The sequence below is a fragment of the Fukomys damarensis genome, unplaced genomic scaffold (genome assembly GCF_012274545.1).
Source record: "Fukomys damarensis isolate Sample0158 unplaced genomic scaffold, DMR_v1.0_HiC HiC_scaffold_16, whole genome shotgun sequence".
In the NCBI taxonomy this organism is placed as follows: Eukaryota; Metazoa; Chordata; class Mammalia; order Rodentia; family Bathyergidae; genus Fukomys; species Fukomys damarensis.
The window spans coordinates 128979105-128999666 of NW_022900928.1; the positions used below are offsets into that span (position 1 = coordinate 128979105).

Here is a 20562-nt window from a genome sequence, read left to right on the forward strand (position 1 = left end):
CGTGGGGGCCCTGCGCCCCTTGGGATCGGAGGCGTCGGACCGAGTCGGCCGCCTCTCCCCGCCACACTCCCCGGCCGGGCCCGGACCCCGAAGTCTCCGTGTCTTCTGTCTTTGTCGTTCGTGGCCGTGTGGGGCCGTTTGACCGCAGCCCTCGCCCGCAGATGATGAGGTGGTCTGGGGCCCTACTCGGGCCGCTCGCTGCCCCCAGGCGCTTCTGCACCGGGCCGAGATCCTGTCCCACTTCGATGGCATTTGGTTAAAGGACCCAGAGAAGTTGTGTGTGCAGTAAAATCCGCACCCCCGAAGACAGCATCAGCTTCCCCTCTTGAGGGAGGTGTTCAGTTAAGTCCTCTGCATCCCAGAGCAAGTTTGAGGAGGGTCTGCCGGGCAGATTTCATACAGTTAAACCGTTGTGTTAAGGGGATAGATGAAGTGACGTTTGAAATGGTATATGTTACAGAGGTCAACCTTTTCGTTTTGTTTTGGTTTTGGTCTTTTGAGACAAGATCTCTCTATGTTGTCCATGCTGGCCTCAGACTCGTGATCCTCCTGCCTCAGCCTCTTGAGTGGCACTGGGATTAAAGGCAGGTGTGGTGAGATTTTAGAGATACTTTTTTTTTTTTTTTTTGTTTTTTTGGATACAGTGTCTGGCTGCATAGCCCAGCCTTGGCCTCAAATTTGGGGTAGCCTCATCCTCCCAACTTAGAGATCAACTTTTGATCTACTACAGACTGCTTTGGTGCTTTCTTTTCCCATACTTGCATACATACCCTTTCTTCTTTTTTACTCTGCTTTGTCTCACAAATATTTTGTTGTAAACACAGTGGTTATTAGAAGATGGTAATCTGTATGGTAGGGGCACCAAAAACCTTATTTTTGTAAGGATTGGCTAAGGAAATTGGTAAAGATACTGGGAGACATAATAGTTATTTTCAAACACTTAGAAAGTCGTTACTTGTATCTGGAATTAGACTTTTGTCCTTGAGAGATACAAATGCTTGGGAGATGAGTTTCAGTATAAGGAAGAACTTTTCCATTTAGTGGGCTCCAGGGGAAAACATCAAATTTCTTGCCACCTATAAATGTAGGCTTCATTCTGTTTTTGTGTGTGTGTGTGTGTGTGTGTGTGTGTGTTTTTTTTTTTTTTTGGTACCGGGGAATTGAACTCGGGTCCTTGCACTTGCAAGGCAGGCCACCGAACCACTGAGCTAAATCCCCGGCCCTTTCATTCTGTTTTTACATCTACCTCCTACAGCTGTTTTCTTCCAGTGTGGCCCAAAGTACCTTCATCTCTTGCCTGGGTTACTGTAACACTCTTAAGACTGTTTTTCCTTCAGCACCCCTTTTAAAATTTGTTTTCTTGGATTTTTAAAAAGCATTGTCACAGAATATTTCTTTGCATAGACTCCTTCACTGATTCCATTATAATTAGAACAAATTCCAGATTCTTAGCCCAAATACCTTTGTGAGCTAATTCCTGCTTCATCCTATTCCTGCTCTGTTCTTCACTCACTGTATCACAGTCACACTGGCCTTTTTGTTCAGTTTCTCTCCTTCTGAAGAGCTTCACGCATTATGTTCCTTTTCTGAGCTCCTCCTTCTCAAGTTTTCTGTTTCTCATCCTTTAGACTTAACTCAGGTGTTAGTGTTCAGTGAGCACTCTGTTAAAACACACTAGCCGTCTTCTCTCCATCACGATTCTGTAATGACCTTGTTTTCTTGCCTCCTGACTGTCTTCTCTCAAGTCTTAGAACATTGCTTGAATGCATGGCGGAAGTTCAGAAGTAGGTCTTGAAGGAAAAAACCAGTCAACCAGCCAATCAGTACATCAGTCTCTAGATTTTAAGTAGAGGCTGAAAAAAGCCTTGATGGAAATATAATAGAATTCACCTCTTTACAGTGGCAGGATGTTTCCTGTCCTACAGCTTCTGTTGGTTTAAGATCTGTCCCAGGTGCTAAACAGGGTAGTGGCTTGGTTCTGGTGCAGGCCCGTTTGTTCCTTTATTCACTAGACAGTCAGTAGGGACTAGAAAGAGTGAAGGAAGAGGTGAATAAGAGGTCAGTATATACTGTGAAGTTTTTCCAGAGGTTTGACTATGAAAGGAAGTGGAGAGAGAAGAGGTGCTTGCTTACTTGGAGAGAGAGATTAAATTGAGTTAGATTTAATATAGGTAATGTAGGAGCAGAGAGTGCTGAAAAGCCTAAAGATAACAGTCTTCCGCTCCTCTTTTTCCTTCCTACTCCCCAGAAGCAACCATTTTCAACTTTTAAAGTTGTGTCTTCTGGAACATAGCTCCATATTGAGAAATAATATACAAATGTTGCTATCAACTGGCTCAGTAATTTTAGACAGTATCTACTTAGTTCCTATTATGGCATAAGATTTTTAGCATCCTTACACCTTTCCCATTCCCTCTTCCATCTAAAGGAGGTGTCTGTTTCATCTAGGGTTTTGTTTTGGTTTGGTTTTGGCTTTGGTTTTTTTGAGACAGGATCTCACTATGTAGTTGAGACTGACCTGGAACTCACTATGTAGTCCAGACTGGTCTTGAACTTCAGTGATCCTCCTGCCTCAGCCTCCCTAGTTCTGGGATTACAGGCGTGCGCCACCTCCCCACCCCACCCCCAGCTGTTTTGTTTTGTTTTTGAGACAGGGGCTTGCTGTTAGTTCAGACTGACTTTGAACCCACTATATAGACCAGGCTGGCCTTGAGCTTGATTTGCCTGCCTTAGTCATCCAAGTGTCAGACTACAGATGTATGCATCAAGCCCTACTTCTGTTGCCTTTGAGATGTGAAATATTAATGTATGGCTTGTACAGTATTTCATTTAGTTCTTTTCAGTGGCCAGAAACTGCCTTTCTAGGACAACTATGTAACAAATTAGCCATATGTGGAACTAAAGAGAGTATAAAAGCTCATCTGAGGCAGGAGGGTCACAAATTCAAGGCCAGCCCCAGTAGTTTAGCAAGACACTCAGTCAAAAGATTGGAAAGGGGCCAGGGATTTAGCTCAGTGGTTCGGCTGCCTGCCTTGCAAGCACAAAGACCCAAGTTCGATCCCCGGTACCAAAAACACAAAAAAAGATTGAAAGGGCCTGGAATGGAGTTAGTGGCAGTGCACTTGCCTGGCATGCAGGAGGCCCTGGATTCATTCCCCAGCACTGCCAAAAAAAGCCATCTCTTTTGCTAAAAAGCCATTCATGTATACCATTGGTTGATAATAGGTAATCTATAACATTTTTAGTATTAAATGATCTGCTATTCTGACTTATCATCTATTCTACATTACTGTCCCCTTCTTCCCCAATTGAATTTATTTATTTATTGGATTTATTAATTTATCCCTTCTCCATACTGTCTATTCAGCATTTCTGTTGTGGGCATCTTATACCAACCTAGAGTACCAAGTTCTTTTTGCTTTTACGCTTTGAGGATAGTAGTGTGGTGGTTTTGCATGTTAGATTTTGTATCCTTTCCTGTATGGCATCTAAAGATTTGAAGTATTTGGCAAATCTGATACTTATCAGTTAGAAATAACTGAAATTGCTGTGACACTCTTGTTTTGGTTTCTTGAGATAAGGTCTGGCTATGTAGTTCAGGCTGGCCTTGAACTTGGGACAATCCTGCTTCAGCCTCCTGAGAGCTGGGAATATAGGTGTGCGCCACACTCCCAGCTGAGCCTGGTATACTTTAATCGGTCACCGTTTCAACTGGGTGTTTCAGAATGATTTTAAGACCTATGAGGAAGACATTGAGAAAGTTTTTTCTTTATGGTATAAGAACGAAATTTCTCATATCATTTTTTCATTAATCCCTTTGACATGACTGTATAAAAGTGTGTTCTTTTGGGGATAATTATTTCATCTACTCTCCTCTGTTTGTGCTAACCCATTGAGGCTAAGCCATATGGGGAGTACTGTGCTTGGATAATGAAATTTGGAATGAGTAAGATTGCTCATTATTTAGTGAAATCTTCTTGGTTGCTTGTAATAGCAAGAAGGTGCTGTAATATGGGCACCTTGAAATAATTGAAATGTACTCTGTTCATTTGATGCTAAATACACCTTTTTCTGAAGTAATTTTAGAACTATTGGTTTGTGTAATGTTATTCTAAAATTGTATGGGACCAGTGGTTCTCAAAGTATAGCGAACACAGGAATCACAGGGGAAAAAGAGAAAGAAAGAAGAGGCTTGTTACCAGCATAAGCCCATATTTTTCTGATTCAGAAGGTTGAGCGCAGGACCAAGAGTTTGCATTTGTTTTGGGGTAAGGCCAATGATGTTGGTCTAGGAGCCACACTTAGAGAACTTTTGAATTGGGCGAATAGGAGAGATAATATGGTATCATGAGGGATTAATAATCCTGTGGCTTCCAAGTATAAACACCATTTTATAGAAAAATAATCATTCTCCTAGTGAAGTCACCCCACAAAAATGACTTTTTTCCTATTGTCATATGGTTTTGACCAAACATTAATTTCTTTCTTTCTGTCTTTTTTTTGGTACCGGGGATCGAACTCAGGACCTTGCGTTTGTGAGGCAAGCACAGTGCCACTGAACTAAATCCCCAGCTCCAGACCAAGCAGTAATTTCTGAGTGAGCATGTTTCATAATTGTGATATACCTTTTGTCTTATAGCTGGAATTATTTCTCTTCTGGATGAAGAAGAACCACAGCTTAAGGTATGAGTTGAAGGAAATGTCACTACACCTACTATGAATTGTGACAACTTTTGAATTTTATATTGATATTTCACTATCACTTAAAGTAATCCTCCTGTATGCCCTGTAGCCAGGCACTGAAATGGAGCCAGAGAGGACAGTCCTTTGGGAGTAGCAGTTGATTTTCCTTAAGGTTAATAAAGCTAAAGCAAATAAACTTTAAAATGGCAGTTGAATAACCCTCCAGTTTCTTTATCAACAGAAGCAAATAAAGCTGTTTTTTTTGCATCACATATTTAAAATTTATTTTCATTTGATAGAAATTTGGAATGTGCTTCAAGTAGCTCTAGACATTTATTTTCATCTAAACTAGCAACTTGGAGTCGGTCCTATGTATTCTGAGAAGGGAAACCTTCCTTATGGTAAAGAGTGACATTGTACAGTTAGTCTAGGGTTTTTGTTTTGATTTGTTTTGTTTTGTTGAGAAAGTCTCTCTGTGTAGTCCAGGCTAGCCTCAAATTCATGATGATCCGCCTGCTTCAGCCTCCCAAGTCCTGGGAAGTCTAGTGTTTTATGATTGAAAACAGGAAGGAAATATGTAAATTCAGAGAAATGTATAAATTAGTTTATACTTGCCGATATATGCTGTTGCCATAAACTAAAATTTTTAATGACTGTTACTCAGGAGTTGACCTGAGTATTTGTTGGAAATTTTAAATAAAGGGCAATGGTTAGTCTGCCTGAAAATAGAATCTTGTTTTTATCTTTTACAGGAATTTGCACTACACAAATTGAATGCAGTTGTCAATGACTTCTGGGCAGAAATTTCTGAGTCTGTAGACAAAATGTAAGAAACTATATTATTCCTGTACATTTGAAAAATGCAGATCACTTTTGATGGTCTGTGGATGTGATTGTTAGGGTTTACTAATTTAGAATTACACAGCTGAATTGTAGCTTGAGTACTTGAATTGGAATTTTTTTTTTTTAAGGAAAATCATAGCTTACATGAGTCCTGTCCTTCCTCATTTCTTTCAGAGAAGTTTTGTATGAAGACGAAGGTTTCCGGAGTCGGCAGTTTGCAGCGTTAGTGGCATCTAAAGTGTTTTATCACCTGGGAGCTTTTGAGGAGTCTCTGAATTATGCTCTTGGAGCTGGTGACCTCTTCAACGTCAATGATAACTCTGAGTACGTGGAGACTATCATAGGTAATTATCTCTTGTCTGCTAAGGCTTCGAGGCCTCATCTTATGGCTTTCTGCTTCCTCTAGTGCATAGGAGCCCAGCCTTTTGCTTGCTGGGGCTACATCGAGACAGAGGAGCAGCTATCTTTGGCCACAGTTGAAATATATAATGTCTGTATGTAACAAAACTTTCTTTAAAAAATATTTTTATTGCAACATTACAAAAAGACAGTAAACACAGAGCTCGTGAGATATTTGACCTTGTTTTTGTGAAACTAACATCAATGTCTGGTTCAAAGGAAGCTGTGGCACATTCTAGGTCATTTGGCCATTACTTTATTTATTTATTTATCTAACTATTTATTTATTTATAGACAGTAAACACAGAGCTCGTGAGATATTTGACCTTGTTTTTGTGAAACTAACATCAATGTCTGGTTCAAAGGAAGCTGTGGCACATTCTAGGTCATTTGGCCATTACTTTATTTATTTATTTATCTAACTATTTATTTATTTATTTTTTTGGTACCGGGGGTTGAACTCGGGTCCTTGCGCTTGCAAGGCAGGCCACCGAACCGCTGAGCTAAATCCCTGGCCCAAATCATTTAATATACTTTTTGTTTTGTTTTGTTTGGTACCAGGTATTGAACTCGGGTCCTTGCGCTTGCAAGGCAGACCCCCAAACCTCTGAGCTAAATCCCAGGCCTGGCCATTACTTTATAAAGATGATTTAAACATGGCTTTCACTCTCATGATGCTAACAGTCTGATTAGTATGAAGAAGTCTAATATATATTGTGTAATAATTGCTATTATATACCTCTCAAAAAAACCAATAATGACAAAGAAATTTTTTTGAAACTGAAAGAGTGACTGTTTGTAGCCAAGCCTTTTGAGTAAGCTAAATCAAGTGGAGTAACATAATTTTGGTCAAAACAAGGTAGTAATGTAGAAATGTTTTGGGTAGTGTGAATTGTACTGGAATAGGTGTATAGACCTTTATTCATAAAGAGAACAGTTTCAGTTAAAAGTATAAGTTGTATGGTTTTAAAATTTGCTTTTTGATCAGTGGACCCTTAACTTACGAACTCAGTTCTTTTGCGAGGGCTGGTTATAACTCAAGTAGCTCAATTGAAGGCTCAGGCTCCTCTACACAGCCTTCAAAGTCTCTCATATGTAGGGAGATCTCAGTGTCCTTAGACACTGGCCTAGGATTTCTCTCTCTTTTGGGGGGGTTTATTTACTTATTTACTATTTATTTATTTACTTTTAGTTTTTTGAGACAGAGTCTCATTGTGTATTTGAGACTGACCTGGAACTCACTGTGTAGCCCAGGCTGGTCTCAAACTCACAGCGTTCCTCCTGCCTCAGCCTTCCGAGTGCTGGGATTACAGGCATTTGCCACCTTGCCTGGCAGGCCCAGGATTTCTCAATTAACCTGGTACAGGAAAGGATGTTGTAATGTTCCTTCCAGAACTCTTTAAGGGTTAAATCTGTATCTGAGACCATCTGGCAGCAACAAGTGACCGTCATTTGTGTCATAACTCAAGACTTTGGTTGTAAATTAAAACTGAAATTCCAGAAAGCCGGGTGTGGTGGTGCATGCCTGTAATCCCACCACTTGGGAGCTGAGGCAGGAGGATCACTGTGAGTTCGAAACCAGCCTGGGCTACATAGTGAGTTCCAGGTCAGTCTCAACTATGTAGTGAGACCCTGTCTCAAAAAAAAACAACTAAAATTTTGGTTGTAACCCAAGTTGTTTATATGTCAGGCCAGTGGTAACTTGAGGGTCTGCTGTAGTTGTAGTATATGTGCTTATTAAAGAAGACAGTGTCTATGTCAGTTAAGCTCAGTTGTCATTCTTGATTGGCTTGAGCCAGCTTAGGGAATTAACGCGTACTTCCTGTGTGTCAGGTGGGTGTGAGGTGTGACTTTGGGTGCTATATCTGGTCCCTGTCCCCTCTCCTCTTTATCTCTGCAAGGTGAGCAGCTTTCTTTCTCCCAAGTCCTGCTCGGTTTCTGCCTTGGAACCAAACAACCATGTACTGAAACCTCTCCTCCTGTATATTGCGGGTTTCAGGTGTTTTGTCCCAGCAGTGGGAATGTCAACCAATACAATGTCCTTTTTGGTAGTTTGGCCCAATTTAGAAAATAATCTGAATTGCTTTATTTTTTCCATAGCAAAATGCATTGATCACTATACCAAGCAGTGTGTGGAAAATGCAGATTTGCCCGAAGGAGAAAAAAAACCAATTGACCAGCGATTGGAAGGCATTGTGAATAAAATGTTCCAGCGATGTCTAGATGATCACAGGTATAAGCAGGCTATTGGTATCGCTTTAGAGACACGAAGACTAGATGTCTTTGAGACGACCATACTGGAATCGGTAGGTACACAGTGGCATTTTAGAGATTGTTTACTGTAGGGAAGTCAGCAACACAAATTATTCAAACTGCTACTTTCCTGGGTAGAGGACAGAAAATGTACTTTAGGAAATACATTTATATATAAACTTTGTGTTCATAAGAATGTCTGCTTTTATGCTGCCATGTTTCTTTATTACTTTGAAGTCTTACGTGAGGCAGTTATATTAATTTCCCTGCCCTTTTTAAGGAGATCCTGCAGATAAACTAGTATTTTAATACCTATTATGTTGAAACTATCAACTAGATTCCTGATCTGAGAGTGTCTTGGAATAATCCCTATCTGCAGGGCTGCTGGCCTCAGTGCTCCCTTATCCACCAGCGAGTGCTCTGTCCTGCCATCATGGCCATATTTCGTCTCCTGATGTATCTGCCCTGTCTCTGCCCCTGCCGAAAACAGTCCTTTCCTTTATCTGCTTCATTCCTGCTTGTGGTCAGAGCTGGCTCAGCCACCACCATTCAAGGAGGCTTTCAGCATTCCCCAGGGCTGTGCCCTCCTCACCCTCCTGCAGACGCTTGGTCCACTTCTTTTGTTCATCTCCTGGAGCCCTGTTTCTTTCACAGCTCATCATTTTGTAATGAAACTTTCATTATGTATTTAATGTCTGGCTTCCCCACCACATTATAAGTTTGTCTGGAGCGGTACTTTGTGCCTTTTTCATCACTGTGCTCTCATAGCCAAAATCAGTGTTTAGCAGTAATAAGAAGATTAAATGAGTAAATGGATGACCAGTGACCATGTGATAAACGAAATCAGGTGCGTTCAGCATGGTATGGCCATAGATGACCATGTGACAGAATGGTCTTTGTTTCACTCTCAGTTTTATCTTTCTGCATTTTTAGCCTCTTCTTGTCTTCACATGAATAAGATTAATCACTTGCTGTCAGACATTCAGCAAATACTTTTTGAATGTTGTGTATGTGCCAAACGGTGTCTGAGACATTGGAGATAGACTGGCAAATAAAACCATCAAAACTCATACTCAAATCGAACTGAGTTGGGGGAATCCAGAAGGAATACAGTCAGAGAGTAAAGGGGCAATAAATGTTGTGTGTTTTTTGTTGGGTTTTTTTGTTTGTTTGTTTTCAAATAAAGCAGAGCACTGGGCATGGTGACACATGCCTGTATTTCCAGCACTTGGAGGGCTGAGGCAGGAAGATTGCTGCAAATTCAAGGCTAGCTTGGGTTACAGAATGAGACTCTGTTTCAACCCAAAAATAGAAAAAATTCATCTTTCTCTGCATCCCAATGCATGTGTACATACAGGTGGAATTATGAAACAATACACTTACTATTTTATGGCATAATATAGGTATTTTAAATTAGTATTTAATGTTTAAAAATACATTAGTCAGGGCTGGGGATTTAACTCAGTGGTTCCACTGCCTGCCTCATAAGCAGAAGGTCCCGAGTTCAATCTCCAGTACCCCCCCCCAAAAAAAATGTCATACACCATTGAGTTAATTTCGTCATGCACTGGTGAATCAGCAACTTATTTTTGAGAAACACTTTTATAGCTTTTTGGTATTCTTCTGTATGTTGAAGGACTGCTACAGGTAGTTTCTCAAATATTGGGGATGCTTGTAAGAACTAGGGAGAGTACCAGGCAGATTGAACAGCCCTGAATATTTGCACCAGTCTTGTAACATTGTATCTCCTAGCCTCAAGTGAATATAGGCATTAAGTTGGGGAGCAAGCCTAGTAGTAAGGCGAGAGGCAGAAAGTCTTCAGCACACCCAAATTGCAAAGGATAGCTACTGAATATGGAGAGCTGAAAATACCTTTTCATAATAAGAACATCACACTGTTGTACTATACTATGTTCATATAGTGGGGATCTCAGTGATTACTAAATATTAAATTGTTTTCAGTCCATTTTTTGTCCATGAAGATATGGACATATGTAATTCTTTTATGATTCCCTCTAGTTAGGCATGGTGGTACACACCTGTAATCCCAGCTCCTTGGGAAACAGAGGCAGAAGGATCATAAATTTGAGCCCAGCCTGGGTAACTTAACAAACCCTGTCTAAAGAAACCAAAAACAATGGCACGAGGGATGTAGGTCAGTACACCCTGGGTTCAGTCCCTAGTACTATCCTGTGTCCACCCCAAACAGATTTACCTCTAAAATGGTTTAAATTTTTAAAGTTTTTATGTAAGGGGTTTAATATATTGACTACCTTGAAAAACTAATGAAGGTAGATTAAATAGTTCATTGTCTAAATAAACATAATGATTCAAAGGCCAGATAATAATGTTTTTTTTTTTAATAATATCTTTAAATTATCTCTTTCAGAATGATGTCCCGGGAATGCTAGCTTATAGCCTCAAGCTCTGCATGTCTTTAATGCAGAATAAACAGTTCCGGAATAAAGTGCTAAGAGTTCTGGTTAAAATCTACATGAACTTGGAGAAACCTGATTTCATCAATGTTTGTCAGGTAGTTTGCACTGCATTGTTACATTTCTCCATGGTGTGCTGTGCCATTTTACAGTGTATTACACTATTTAAGTTTTGTATGTGACATTATAGTACTACAGTGGGTTTGTATTTCATTTGACCTTTACAACAGGCCTAGGAGGTTACCATGTATGCTTTGCATTCCTTTTTGCTGACAAAAATGAAGTCTCACAACCCTAAAGAACTGTTCTGTTACAATGCATTCCCTCTCTCTCTCTCTCTCTCTCTCTCTCTCTCTCTAGATAGATATAGATATAGATATCTATATCTATATCTATATATATATATTTTTTTTAAATCAAGCAATTAAGGATGTCTTGAGAACAAAGAAGTTTAGGGAAAAAGGTGAGCCAAGTGTAGTTTTCCACACCTGTGCTCCAGCTATCTGGGAAACTGAGGCTGGAGCATCACAAAATCAAGCCCAGCCCTGGCATCTTAGCAACTTAGCAACTTTTGTCTCAAAATAACCAGAATAAAATATAATAGAAAGGTATAGCTCAGTTTTAGTTCTGTTTAGAGGGAAATCCACTCTGTTCCCCTCTTTCAGTTTCATCCCTTGGAGGCAATTTTGTATCTTTTAGCTGTTTTATTCCTTGTCCTTCTGCAATTAAAAAAATGTAGTGTTTGTTTTTAAAACACTTTTTAACAGGCAGTACATCAACATGATTTAAAATCCAAAAAGATCCACAGAACTGGGTGTGATTACACCTGTAATCCCACTTGCTCTCGAATTTGGAAGATTACAAGTTTGAGACCAGCCTGGGCAACTTAGGGAAACCATTTCTGAAAATGAAAAGGGCTGTGAATTTAGCTCAATGATGTCTGGTTTCAATCCATTGTACATAGTCCTCCCCCAAATTTAAATCGAGTTCTTAAAAGAAAAATCCTAACTTATTGGATTATTTTGCTAAAACGTACAATACATCATAAGAGTAGTAAAAGAAATGCATCATGATGATGTTTAATTCCTCCTGTCCTGGCTCAGCATAATATGTGTTAAGTAAATGATGATTCCTACACATTACAGTAATGCAGATAATATAAGTTAAAGAGTGCTTGAATATAAATTATGGATAAGATTTAAAGAAGACAAGCTTCACTCAGCAATTAGTATTGAATACTAAGTACCAGGTGCAATTTTAAGACCTAGGAATATAATTTGTATTCATTTTTTTAAAAATGGAAAACATGCCATTTTTAGGAAAACTGCATCTAGCATTGAGCTTAGAAATAGAATGCTGAGGGATCGAAGAAGGGTGGGCAAGGGAAAAAAAAGAGAATGCTGGACTAGATATTCTGCCCCAGTTTGCCTAGGCTTATATTTTATGGTGTTCTGTATTGACTGTTTATCATGCTGCAAGATACTGTGCATATGAAGCTTTCAGTTATTGTGTGCTTGTTCTTTATCTCTGTTTCAGTGCTTAATATTCTTAGATGATCCTCAGGCTGTGAGTGACATCTTAGAAAAACTGGTAAAGGAAGACAACCTCCTCATGGCTTATCAGATCTGTTTTGATTTGTATGAAAGTGCCAGCCAGCAGTTTCTGTCCTCTGTGATACAGAATCTTGGAACTGTGGGCACCCCCATTGCCTCTGTGCCTGGCTCCACCAACACTGGCACTGTTCCAGGATCTGAGAAAGACGGGTATGAGTTACCTCTTGCTATATCATAACTAACTGAACAATCTTTATTTCATTTTGGGAATAGTTATTGTTCATAAATAGCATATTCTAAAGACAAATAAATTTAGCTACTGGTAGGCTATTGCTCTGTTTGCACTGTACTGGTACAGAAAGGAAAACTTGAGAAGAAATAGAGGCTTTATCCAGGGGGAAAACTTACCAGGTAACATGAGCAATAGTTAATGAAATAAATTAAAACCATAGATGGGTTGGGAGGGTTGTCTTTAAGATATCTTCCTTAAACGTATCTGGGCTAGATAACTGGGAAGGAAGAAATGTTCTCAGCCTTTTGTGCTTCTGTTAGTTGTAAATACCTAAATTAATTAATTAATTTGTTTGTTTATTGGTACCAGGGATCAGACTTGTGACTTTGCGCTTGTGAGGCAGACAGTAGAACCACTGAGCCGAATCCCTGGCCTCCTAAATTTCTTAGATGAATGCAGTATTAGATTTTATTTTCCTGTCTTTCGTTATGCATTTAGATCATTTATTAAAAATGTTTATGTCTTAGTTATAGCTACTTATTTTACCTCCAAAGTTGTTCACACAGCAGTGAGACTAATTCTTCTGGAACTTAAATGTTAGTCCCCTTCAAAGTAAAAAAGTCTTGGTGATAGCTTGCAAAGCTGTACAGTTATCTTCTCCGTCCAGTTGAGGATTGAAAATATTAGGGGGGGTACATCTGTACTGAATATGTACAGATTCTTTTTAAGTAGCCCTAGACTATTATAACAACTATTTGCATAACATTTACATTGTCTTAGGTATTATAAGTCATCCCTTGGTGATTTAAAGGAAGATATGCTTAGGTTATGTACAGTCACTAAGTCATTTTAAATAAGTGACTGGAGCACCCGCAGATTAGAGGGCTGTGCTGGTTTCTAGAACCAGCAGCCCTTGGGTACCGAGAGCCAAGTGCTCCTGATCTGGCCTCTGTGCCCTCAGTTTGCCTCTTCTTTCTCACTGCCTTCAGACCCCATTGGTCTTCTTTCTGTTCCTCAGAATTACCAAAAGTATTCCTGGCAGCTGGAAGGTTTCTTTTCTTTTTTTTTCCCTTTTTTTTCCCCCCAGTACGGGGGCGCCAACTCAGACGCTTGTGCTTTCAAGGCAGGCAGCAACAACACTGAGCTAATTCTCCAGCCTTGGAAGGTTTTCTTGAGTCAGTTTTTAGTATTTGTTTTATTCCCTTGCTTGGTTTTTATTCTTCTTTGGGACCTCCTTCGCTTAATCTGAATTGTCACTTTCTTTTGAATCCCTTTGTGCTTCCATTCTTTTACTTTGGTTAACAATTTAAATACAGTAAAGTGCACATATCTAAAGTGTTCAGTTCATTGAGTGTTGATAGTGAAACACACATGTAGCCAACACCTCTGTTAATGTCTTGCCCCCAAGGAAACTACTGTTTTGATTTTTTTTCCTTTTTATTGAGTTTATTGGTACAATCTAGATATACAATACAATTACATTCATCATTGGGATTCTGTATCTTTACATAATAAGTCTTGATTCTCATTTTTTCCCCTTGTCCCTGCCCTCCCTTCACCCCCTCCTCCCCTCCCCATTTAGAAACACTTTATTTCCATTTTTTCAGTTTCTCATATTTTTTTCCTCTCCCTTATTACCTTTCCCCCACCCTTCCCACTTTCCGTATACCTTTAGCCCTTTACTTCCTATTTCACATTATTAATTATCTCATTAGGATCCTCATTAGGATTATAGTTTTTCACACCAAAGAAACTATTCGGTATTTCAGTTAAAGAAATCTCTGTGTGAACTTTAAAAATAGGGAATCCTAAAATAAAACTAAAAAGGAAAGTAAAAGAGAAAAGGCAATGATGTAACATTAAAATAATCCTTAATTCTGGAGATGAAAATGGTCCCTGAACATATTTAAATTGCTTCTCGCTCTTATAGTCTTATCTTATTCTTTTTTTCATTATTTAGAGAATACTTTATTAGTTTCTGTAAACAAACCCACGTAGATATGACCTTACATATTTAGTACGATGTGTTACCCCTGTACACAGGGAAAAAAAAAAAAATAAATAAATAAATTAACATTTCTAGACCAATATGGTTGTCCATTTCTGTCCAATGCCAACTCAACACAGTAAATTGGGATGACTTTTTCCAAAGTTGGCAGCACCGTTAAAGTTTCCCAAAATTCAGTTTATATATATATATAAAGACTAATATAGTATGTTATGCATCGATAGCAGCAACAGCTTTTCCAGGTTCTGCAGTCATCTGAACAAAATTATAGACATTCAGCACATTCCATTAAAAAAAAAAAAAAAAAGAAAAGAATTATATTCAGAAAACAGCAAAGTTCTGCTGCTGTTGTGGTACCTGGCACCATTTTTTCTATTAGCCTCTTAATCATCATCTGGAAAGAGAACATTCTAGAGTAATATCATTAAATGTAGCTCTGATAAAGCACGGTCCCTACTATGTATCATAAAGCAGGTACTAGATATTTTACATTCATAGAGGTATGATACAGTACTGTCCTACATCAATAATACCAGATTCAGTTTTGGTTTGAAATTTACTTTGTCTGCAAATAAGATTGCTACCCCTGTATTTTTCTGGGCTCCTGTCACATGGAGAATTGTTTTCTATCTTTTCACTTTCAGTCTCTGGACTCCTTTTTGCACTAGGTGTGTTTCTTGTATACAACATATTGATAGATTTTGCTGCTTCTTCCGTTTTGCCAGTCTATTTCTCTTGATTGGTGAGTTGAGGCCATTGACATTGCTGGTTATAACTGATATGTACTGACTTATTATTGACATGTTATTGGCCTTTTGTTGACTCTTTTTACTTTTTCACCTTCTCCTTTTAATTTCTTGCCTTGCCTATTTGATTTGCTCTGTTGGGCCTCATGGTGTTGTTGCCTTCATTGTCTTTTTCTAGGATCTTGTTTAGAATTGCTTGTAGTGCTGGTTTGGTATTCATGTAGTTTCTCAGGTGTTCTTTGTCGTGGAAGTGTCTTATTTCCCCATCCATTTTGAAAGAGAGTTTTGCTGGATACATCAGTCTAGGTTGGAGGTTGTTCTCTTTTAGTACTTGAAATATCTCATTCCAGGCTCTCCTTGCCCCAAGGGTTTGTGTTGAAAAGTCTGCTGTGATTCTGATGGGCTTTCCTTTGTATGTGATTTGTTTCTTTTCTCTTACTGCTTGTAGTATTTTGTTCTTCTGTTGGGTTTCTGGGATCTTGATTATTATATGTCTAGGTGTAGATTTTTTTTTATTGTAGCTAGTTGGGGTCCTATATGCCTCAGTTATCTGAATGTCAAATTCTTCCCCTCTGTTTGGGAAGTTTTCTGTCATTAATTCTGCAAACAGCTTTTTTAAGTCATTTGTATTTTCTCCTGCTACTTCATGTATTCCTATCAGTCTTATGTTATTCTTCTTTGCATCATCTAGGAGTTGTTGGATCGATTTCTCATGATCTCTTACTGTTTTTAAGAGACCTCTCTTTTCATGGTCACTGACTGCAATCTTATCTTCTATATCTGAGAGCCTATCTTCGCATTCTTTTATTCTGTTGCGTACACTTTCAATAGAGTGTTTAATCTCCTGGATATCTGTTTGAATCTGTTTTATGGATTCCATTTCTTTCCTATGTTGGGCGTTTATTTTTTCCATTTCTTTCTTATGCTGGGCCTTCATGGCTTCTATCATGGTCCTGAGCTCATCTATTTTTTTGTCAGTTTCTGCTCTAGAGTCTCGAATCACGACTTCCATTTTGCTCACTATCTCTATGGTTATCTGGGAAATTATTTCTGTTTTGAATTTTTCTAGAGCCTGATTGATCTGTTTTGTTACTTCCTGTGCTTTGAGTTCAGGGTGTCCTGGTGGTTCACTATCGGCCTTTTCATCCTCATTTGCCCTACTGTTTGCCATTGGTGAACTGGAAGTCTGTCCTTGTGTCTTGCTTAAGTGTTTTCTCATTTTAATTTTTGTTGTCGGACTGTCCTTGGTTTAAACTCTGGATTATCACCCAAATCTTCCTGATATATTTGCACCCTAGCTTCTGTGTCTCTAACGACCCACAGACATTCTCATCTTCATAACATCAGAGAAAACAGCTCATCAAATCAACGGCAATGCTTTACCCCAACTGATACAATCAGCAACACATTAAGATCAAGCACAACTTGGACACTGACTACCTATGATAGTCACTAGTCTTATCACCCTTAAATCATCTGAATTAAATTGAAATCAAGAAGCAGTCCAGAACTTGTCTGCAGTGAACAAAATTTCAATATAGTGTATTTACCATTTAATGGCTCAGACAGAGCGAGGATGGAAGACCCCTGATCTCAGTTAGCTGATGGCTGAACCCCCTGATGCTGTCTGACCTCAGGCTGCAAGGCCCAGATTGAGTTCCCCATCCTTCTGAATGGTTGAACTCTGCAACGTTCTATTACAGGTTTCCCACGCCCTTTCTTTAAAGATGTTCAAAGTTGGGAACTCAGAAAAATACCCTTGATGATCACCTCTGTCTTTGCAGAGTGGGTCCAAAGACTGGCACAGTCAGGAGGTCTGAGAGTTCGGGGGGGGGACGGCTTATGGTGGCTGCTGGGTCATGAGCAGGCGTGGCTCTCCTTCCCGCGGTGGATCGGGGCCCAGGCTGCCTCCCGGCGCTTGAGCGATGGCTGCTCCTGTTTTGATTTTTATTGCTATCATTGTAGGTTAGTTTTGCAAGTTCTTAGAAATCATAAAAAATGTGGCGGCGGAAAGTTTGGCTGCAAACGAGCAGTGTTCTTGAAGCCAGCCGCGCTCCCGGAATGCTGCCCACTATGTTATTGGACATTGTTGCTAGCTTGAAGCAGTCATATAGTGCTCTTCTATCACTGAGATATGAGAAGCAATTTATCATTTCCTTGTGACTGCGTAATTTGAGGGCTCTGGAGGTAGCCCCGAGTGCGCAAGCTCAGGGAAGAAAAGGGGAGGGTGGAAGCCGGGACAGTCTTTTGACAGCGGTTCTGGGGCGGGGACATCGGAAAGATCCCCAATCGAGTCCCGCCACCGCAGTGACAGCAATAGCAATTTTTAGTGTGTATATGGTGAACAAAGCTGGCGGCCTGATTTAACAGCACGACAGCTACGCGCCGCGGGCTGAGGCTGAGAAAACTTTCAGTTACCCGTTGTATCTGCTGCTCAAGCTACACGACCAGCGTGTGCTGGTTGCCTTTGGCCAGCGCGATGGCATCCGGGTGGGCCATGCAGTGCTGGCTATCAGTGGTGTAGACGTGAACGGCAAGCACGTGCCTGATGGAAAAGAGGTGCTGGAGTATCTGAGTAACCCTGCTAATTACCCTGTGTCCATTCGCTTTGGCCGGCCTCGCCTCACCTCCAATGAGAGGCTCATGCTGGCCTCCATGTTCCACTCGCTCTTTGCCATTGGCTCTCAGCTGTCCCCTGAACAGGGCAGCTCAGGCATTGAGATTCTGGAGACAGACACATTCAAACTGCACTGCTTCCAGACGCTGACAGGGATCAAGTTTGTGGTGTTGGCAGATCCCAGGCAAGCTGGGATCGATTCTCTTCTCCGAAAAATTGGCCCTAACACCTCCTACTTTTGCAGCTGGTGGTTGGTTTATCTTCACCTGTTTGGAGAATGGGATGAGATACCTTGTCCCTTGTTTTTGTTGCTTTTGTTATGGTTTTCACTAACCTAGTTACTTTGTACATTTTTTGTATTCACCTATGGGAAATTCAATACTAGGCTTCCTCTAGCTCAGAGATGCCTAGGAATCTCTTCTTATTTCTTATTTTAATACTTGGGAAATTACCTTTTTTTTTTTTTTAAATTCTTCATTTGGACATGTCTCAGATCTGTGGCATTAACATATTGCCTATATATTCTATTCAGAAAAGAGTTACTGTATTACTCATTGTTGATTTTCTTAATTTTAGTGAAATGATGGAAACAGAAGACAAGACAGGCAATACACTTGTTGGAAAGACACCAGACACAGTGAGTACACTATGTGAAGTTAAAGTTGCTATTTAACATGTATTCTCGTGGTGTATTGTAAGATTTTTAAAATTAGTGATATATACTGGCTGTTTTGAAAATATATTGTTAAATTGAATACCAAAGTCATTTTTCAAAAATGGATTTTCAGTAGAAGCGACAGGGATTTTTTTAGCCATAACAAGCCTTCATTATTTGGAAGGTCTTCTGGGCTGTCTCTGAACAAAGGAGAGAAAGCAACATGGCTGAGACAGGAAGAGCTTCTTATGGGGACTGGGGTGGGGGGGCTTATAGGAGCTGGGTGGGATTGAGTGATGCACTGGCCAGGGATTGGGGGAGCTGTGACCTCACTAGGCGGGGCTTGTGTCAGCACTAGTTAGGGCCATCTTATGGTGAGGGAATTCTAATATCTCAGGCATTTATTTTATGGTTATTGGGCTAAGGTCTCTTCTGGAGCTGCTTCAAGCTGACAAAGGGATAAAGGTCAGGGCTAAATCTGAATCTGCTGGGGGCAGCAGTAGGTGGGGGTTTCTTCCCTCTGCCTCAGTGGCCAGTACCCCGCCATGATGAGTTCTGTGACTGTCTGGTTGGTAAATGCCCTCCTGTGTTTTTGCAGGAAATTTTTGAAAACAGCAAAACAGACAGAAACTCTAGTTTTAAGGATTCATCCAAAATAGCACTTAAATCAAATCCAGGGCCAGGGATTTAGCTCAGTGGCACCGTGCCTGCTGTGCAAGCGTAAGGTCCTGAGTTGGATATGTGGTCCTGAAGAAGAAATGAAGTCCTGAGACCTGTACTGAAGAATGATCCCTGTCTAGAAAAGCTTTTTTTTTTCAGTACTTGGGATCGAACTCAGGACCTTGCACTTGCGAGGCAGGTGTGGTGCCTCTGAGCTAATAGATCCCTAGCCCCAGACAACCTTTTGGTGATCTCTCACAAGGTGGGGGGCAGAAAGGCATGGCATCTTCGGGTGTGGTGGTGCATCCTTATAAAACTGCATTCTGCCGGGCTGAGGCAGGAGGATCACAATTTAAGCCTGGCCTGGGCAGTTTAACAACTTAGTGAAACCCTGTCTCAGAATATTCAAAAAAGGGCTGGGGATACACAGGGCCTGGGTTCAGTCTCAGTGCCAGGAAAAAAATAAGCAGGACATTTAACGAATAGTGTCTTATCATATAGTGATAATGAATTGTGTTGTCTCACTCTTTTTTTTTCTTTCTTTCATGGTACTTGGGATTGAACCCAAGGTCTTACACATGGTAGGCAGGTTCTCTACCTCTGAGCACTGCCCCAGCCCTGTACTGTTTTAGTGTCCATGCGACATGGTGGGGGGTATGGTAGATCAATGGACTGTTGCATGTCAGTATTTCCTCCATTAGGACTTTGGTTTCTGATGTTCAGGTGTGTAAACCTTTGCTGTTCTCCTGGATGGAGGATGGAGAGTCGTTCTGGGTGCCATGGGAGTTGATGAGATCATATGTGTGTGCTGCTTAAGCATATTCAGTCTTCTCAGTCTTACATAGGGAGTTTCTCATTTGTACAGTTTCTCTTATAAAATAATTTTCCTGAAAATTAACAGTAATCTTTACCAGTATTTTTTTATTATTATTAAGCTATTTTACATTGGGATTCAATTTGAAATAATTGTGGCTTTTTTTCATCAACCTGGTATCTTTTTTTTTTTTTTTTTGGTACCAGGGATCAAACTGGGGTCCTTGAGTGTGCAAGGCAGGCAGCAGAACCACTGAGCTAAATCCACAGCCCTCAAGCTGGTATCTTATCTCAGTGGTATCTAATGAAAAACTAAATAAATTTTCTCCCTTTCAAATAATGATAGTGTCTTCTAATTCTGCCATTAAAATAAGAATTTTGTTGTATTTACATACATTTCTTTAATTCCCTGGTTTTAGGGCTAATGAAATAAGGTGGATTTGTAAATTTTAATAATTAATGAAGTTTTATTCGTGTTTGTTTTGGCAGAGTCCAGAGCCCAAGGACCAGACTTTGAAAATGATTAAAATTTTAAGTGGTGAAATGGCTATCGAGTTACATCTGCAGTTCCTAATACGAAATAATAATACAGACCTCATGATTCTAAAAAATACAAAGGTAGGAAATTCATCCATAGTGGAGGTTTTTCTTTTTTTTTTTTTTTT

The 20562-nt window shown here is 40.0% G+C and overlaps 2 protein-coding genes across 2 annotated transcripts in view; both read left to right on the forward strand.

The window, feature by feature from the left end:
• Window positions 1-20562, forward strand: part of Psmd1 (proteasome 26S subunit, non-ATPase 1) — a 96537-nt gene that overhangs the window by 1971 nt on the left and 74004 nt on the right. Inside the window, exons 2-10 of the mRNA XM_010608151.2 lie at window positions 311-341; window positions 4640-4683; window positions 5436-5509; window positions 5701-5870; window positions 8026-8231; window positions 10568-10711; window positions 12150-12376; window positions 18346-18406; window positions 20387-20515. Of these exons, the coding sequence (XP_010606453.2) occupies window positions 311-341; window positions 4640-4683; window positions 5436-5509; window positions 5701-5870; window positions 8026-8231; window positions 10568-10711; window positions 12150-12376; window positions 18346-18406; window positions 20387-20515 (1086 nt within the window). The remainder of the gene's footprint in view (window positions 1-310; window positions 342-4639; window positions 4684-5435; window positions 5510-5700; window positions 5871-8025; window positions 8232-10567; window positions 10712-12149; window positions 12377-18345; window positions 18407-20386; window positions 20516-20562) is intronic.
• Window positions 17151-18107, forward strand: LOC104851013 (trafficking protein particle complex subunit 4-like). The gene is given in 2 exon segments (XM_033764758.1): window positions 17151-17227; window positions 17330-18107. Coding segments are annotated over 2 exon segments (855 nt in total).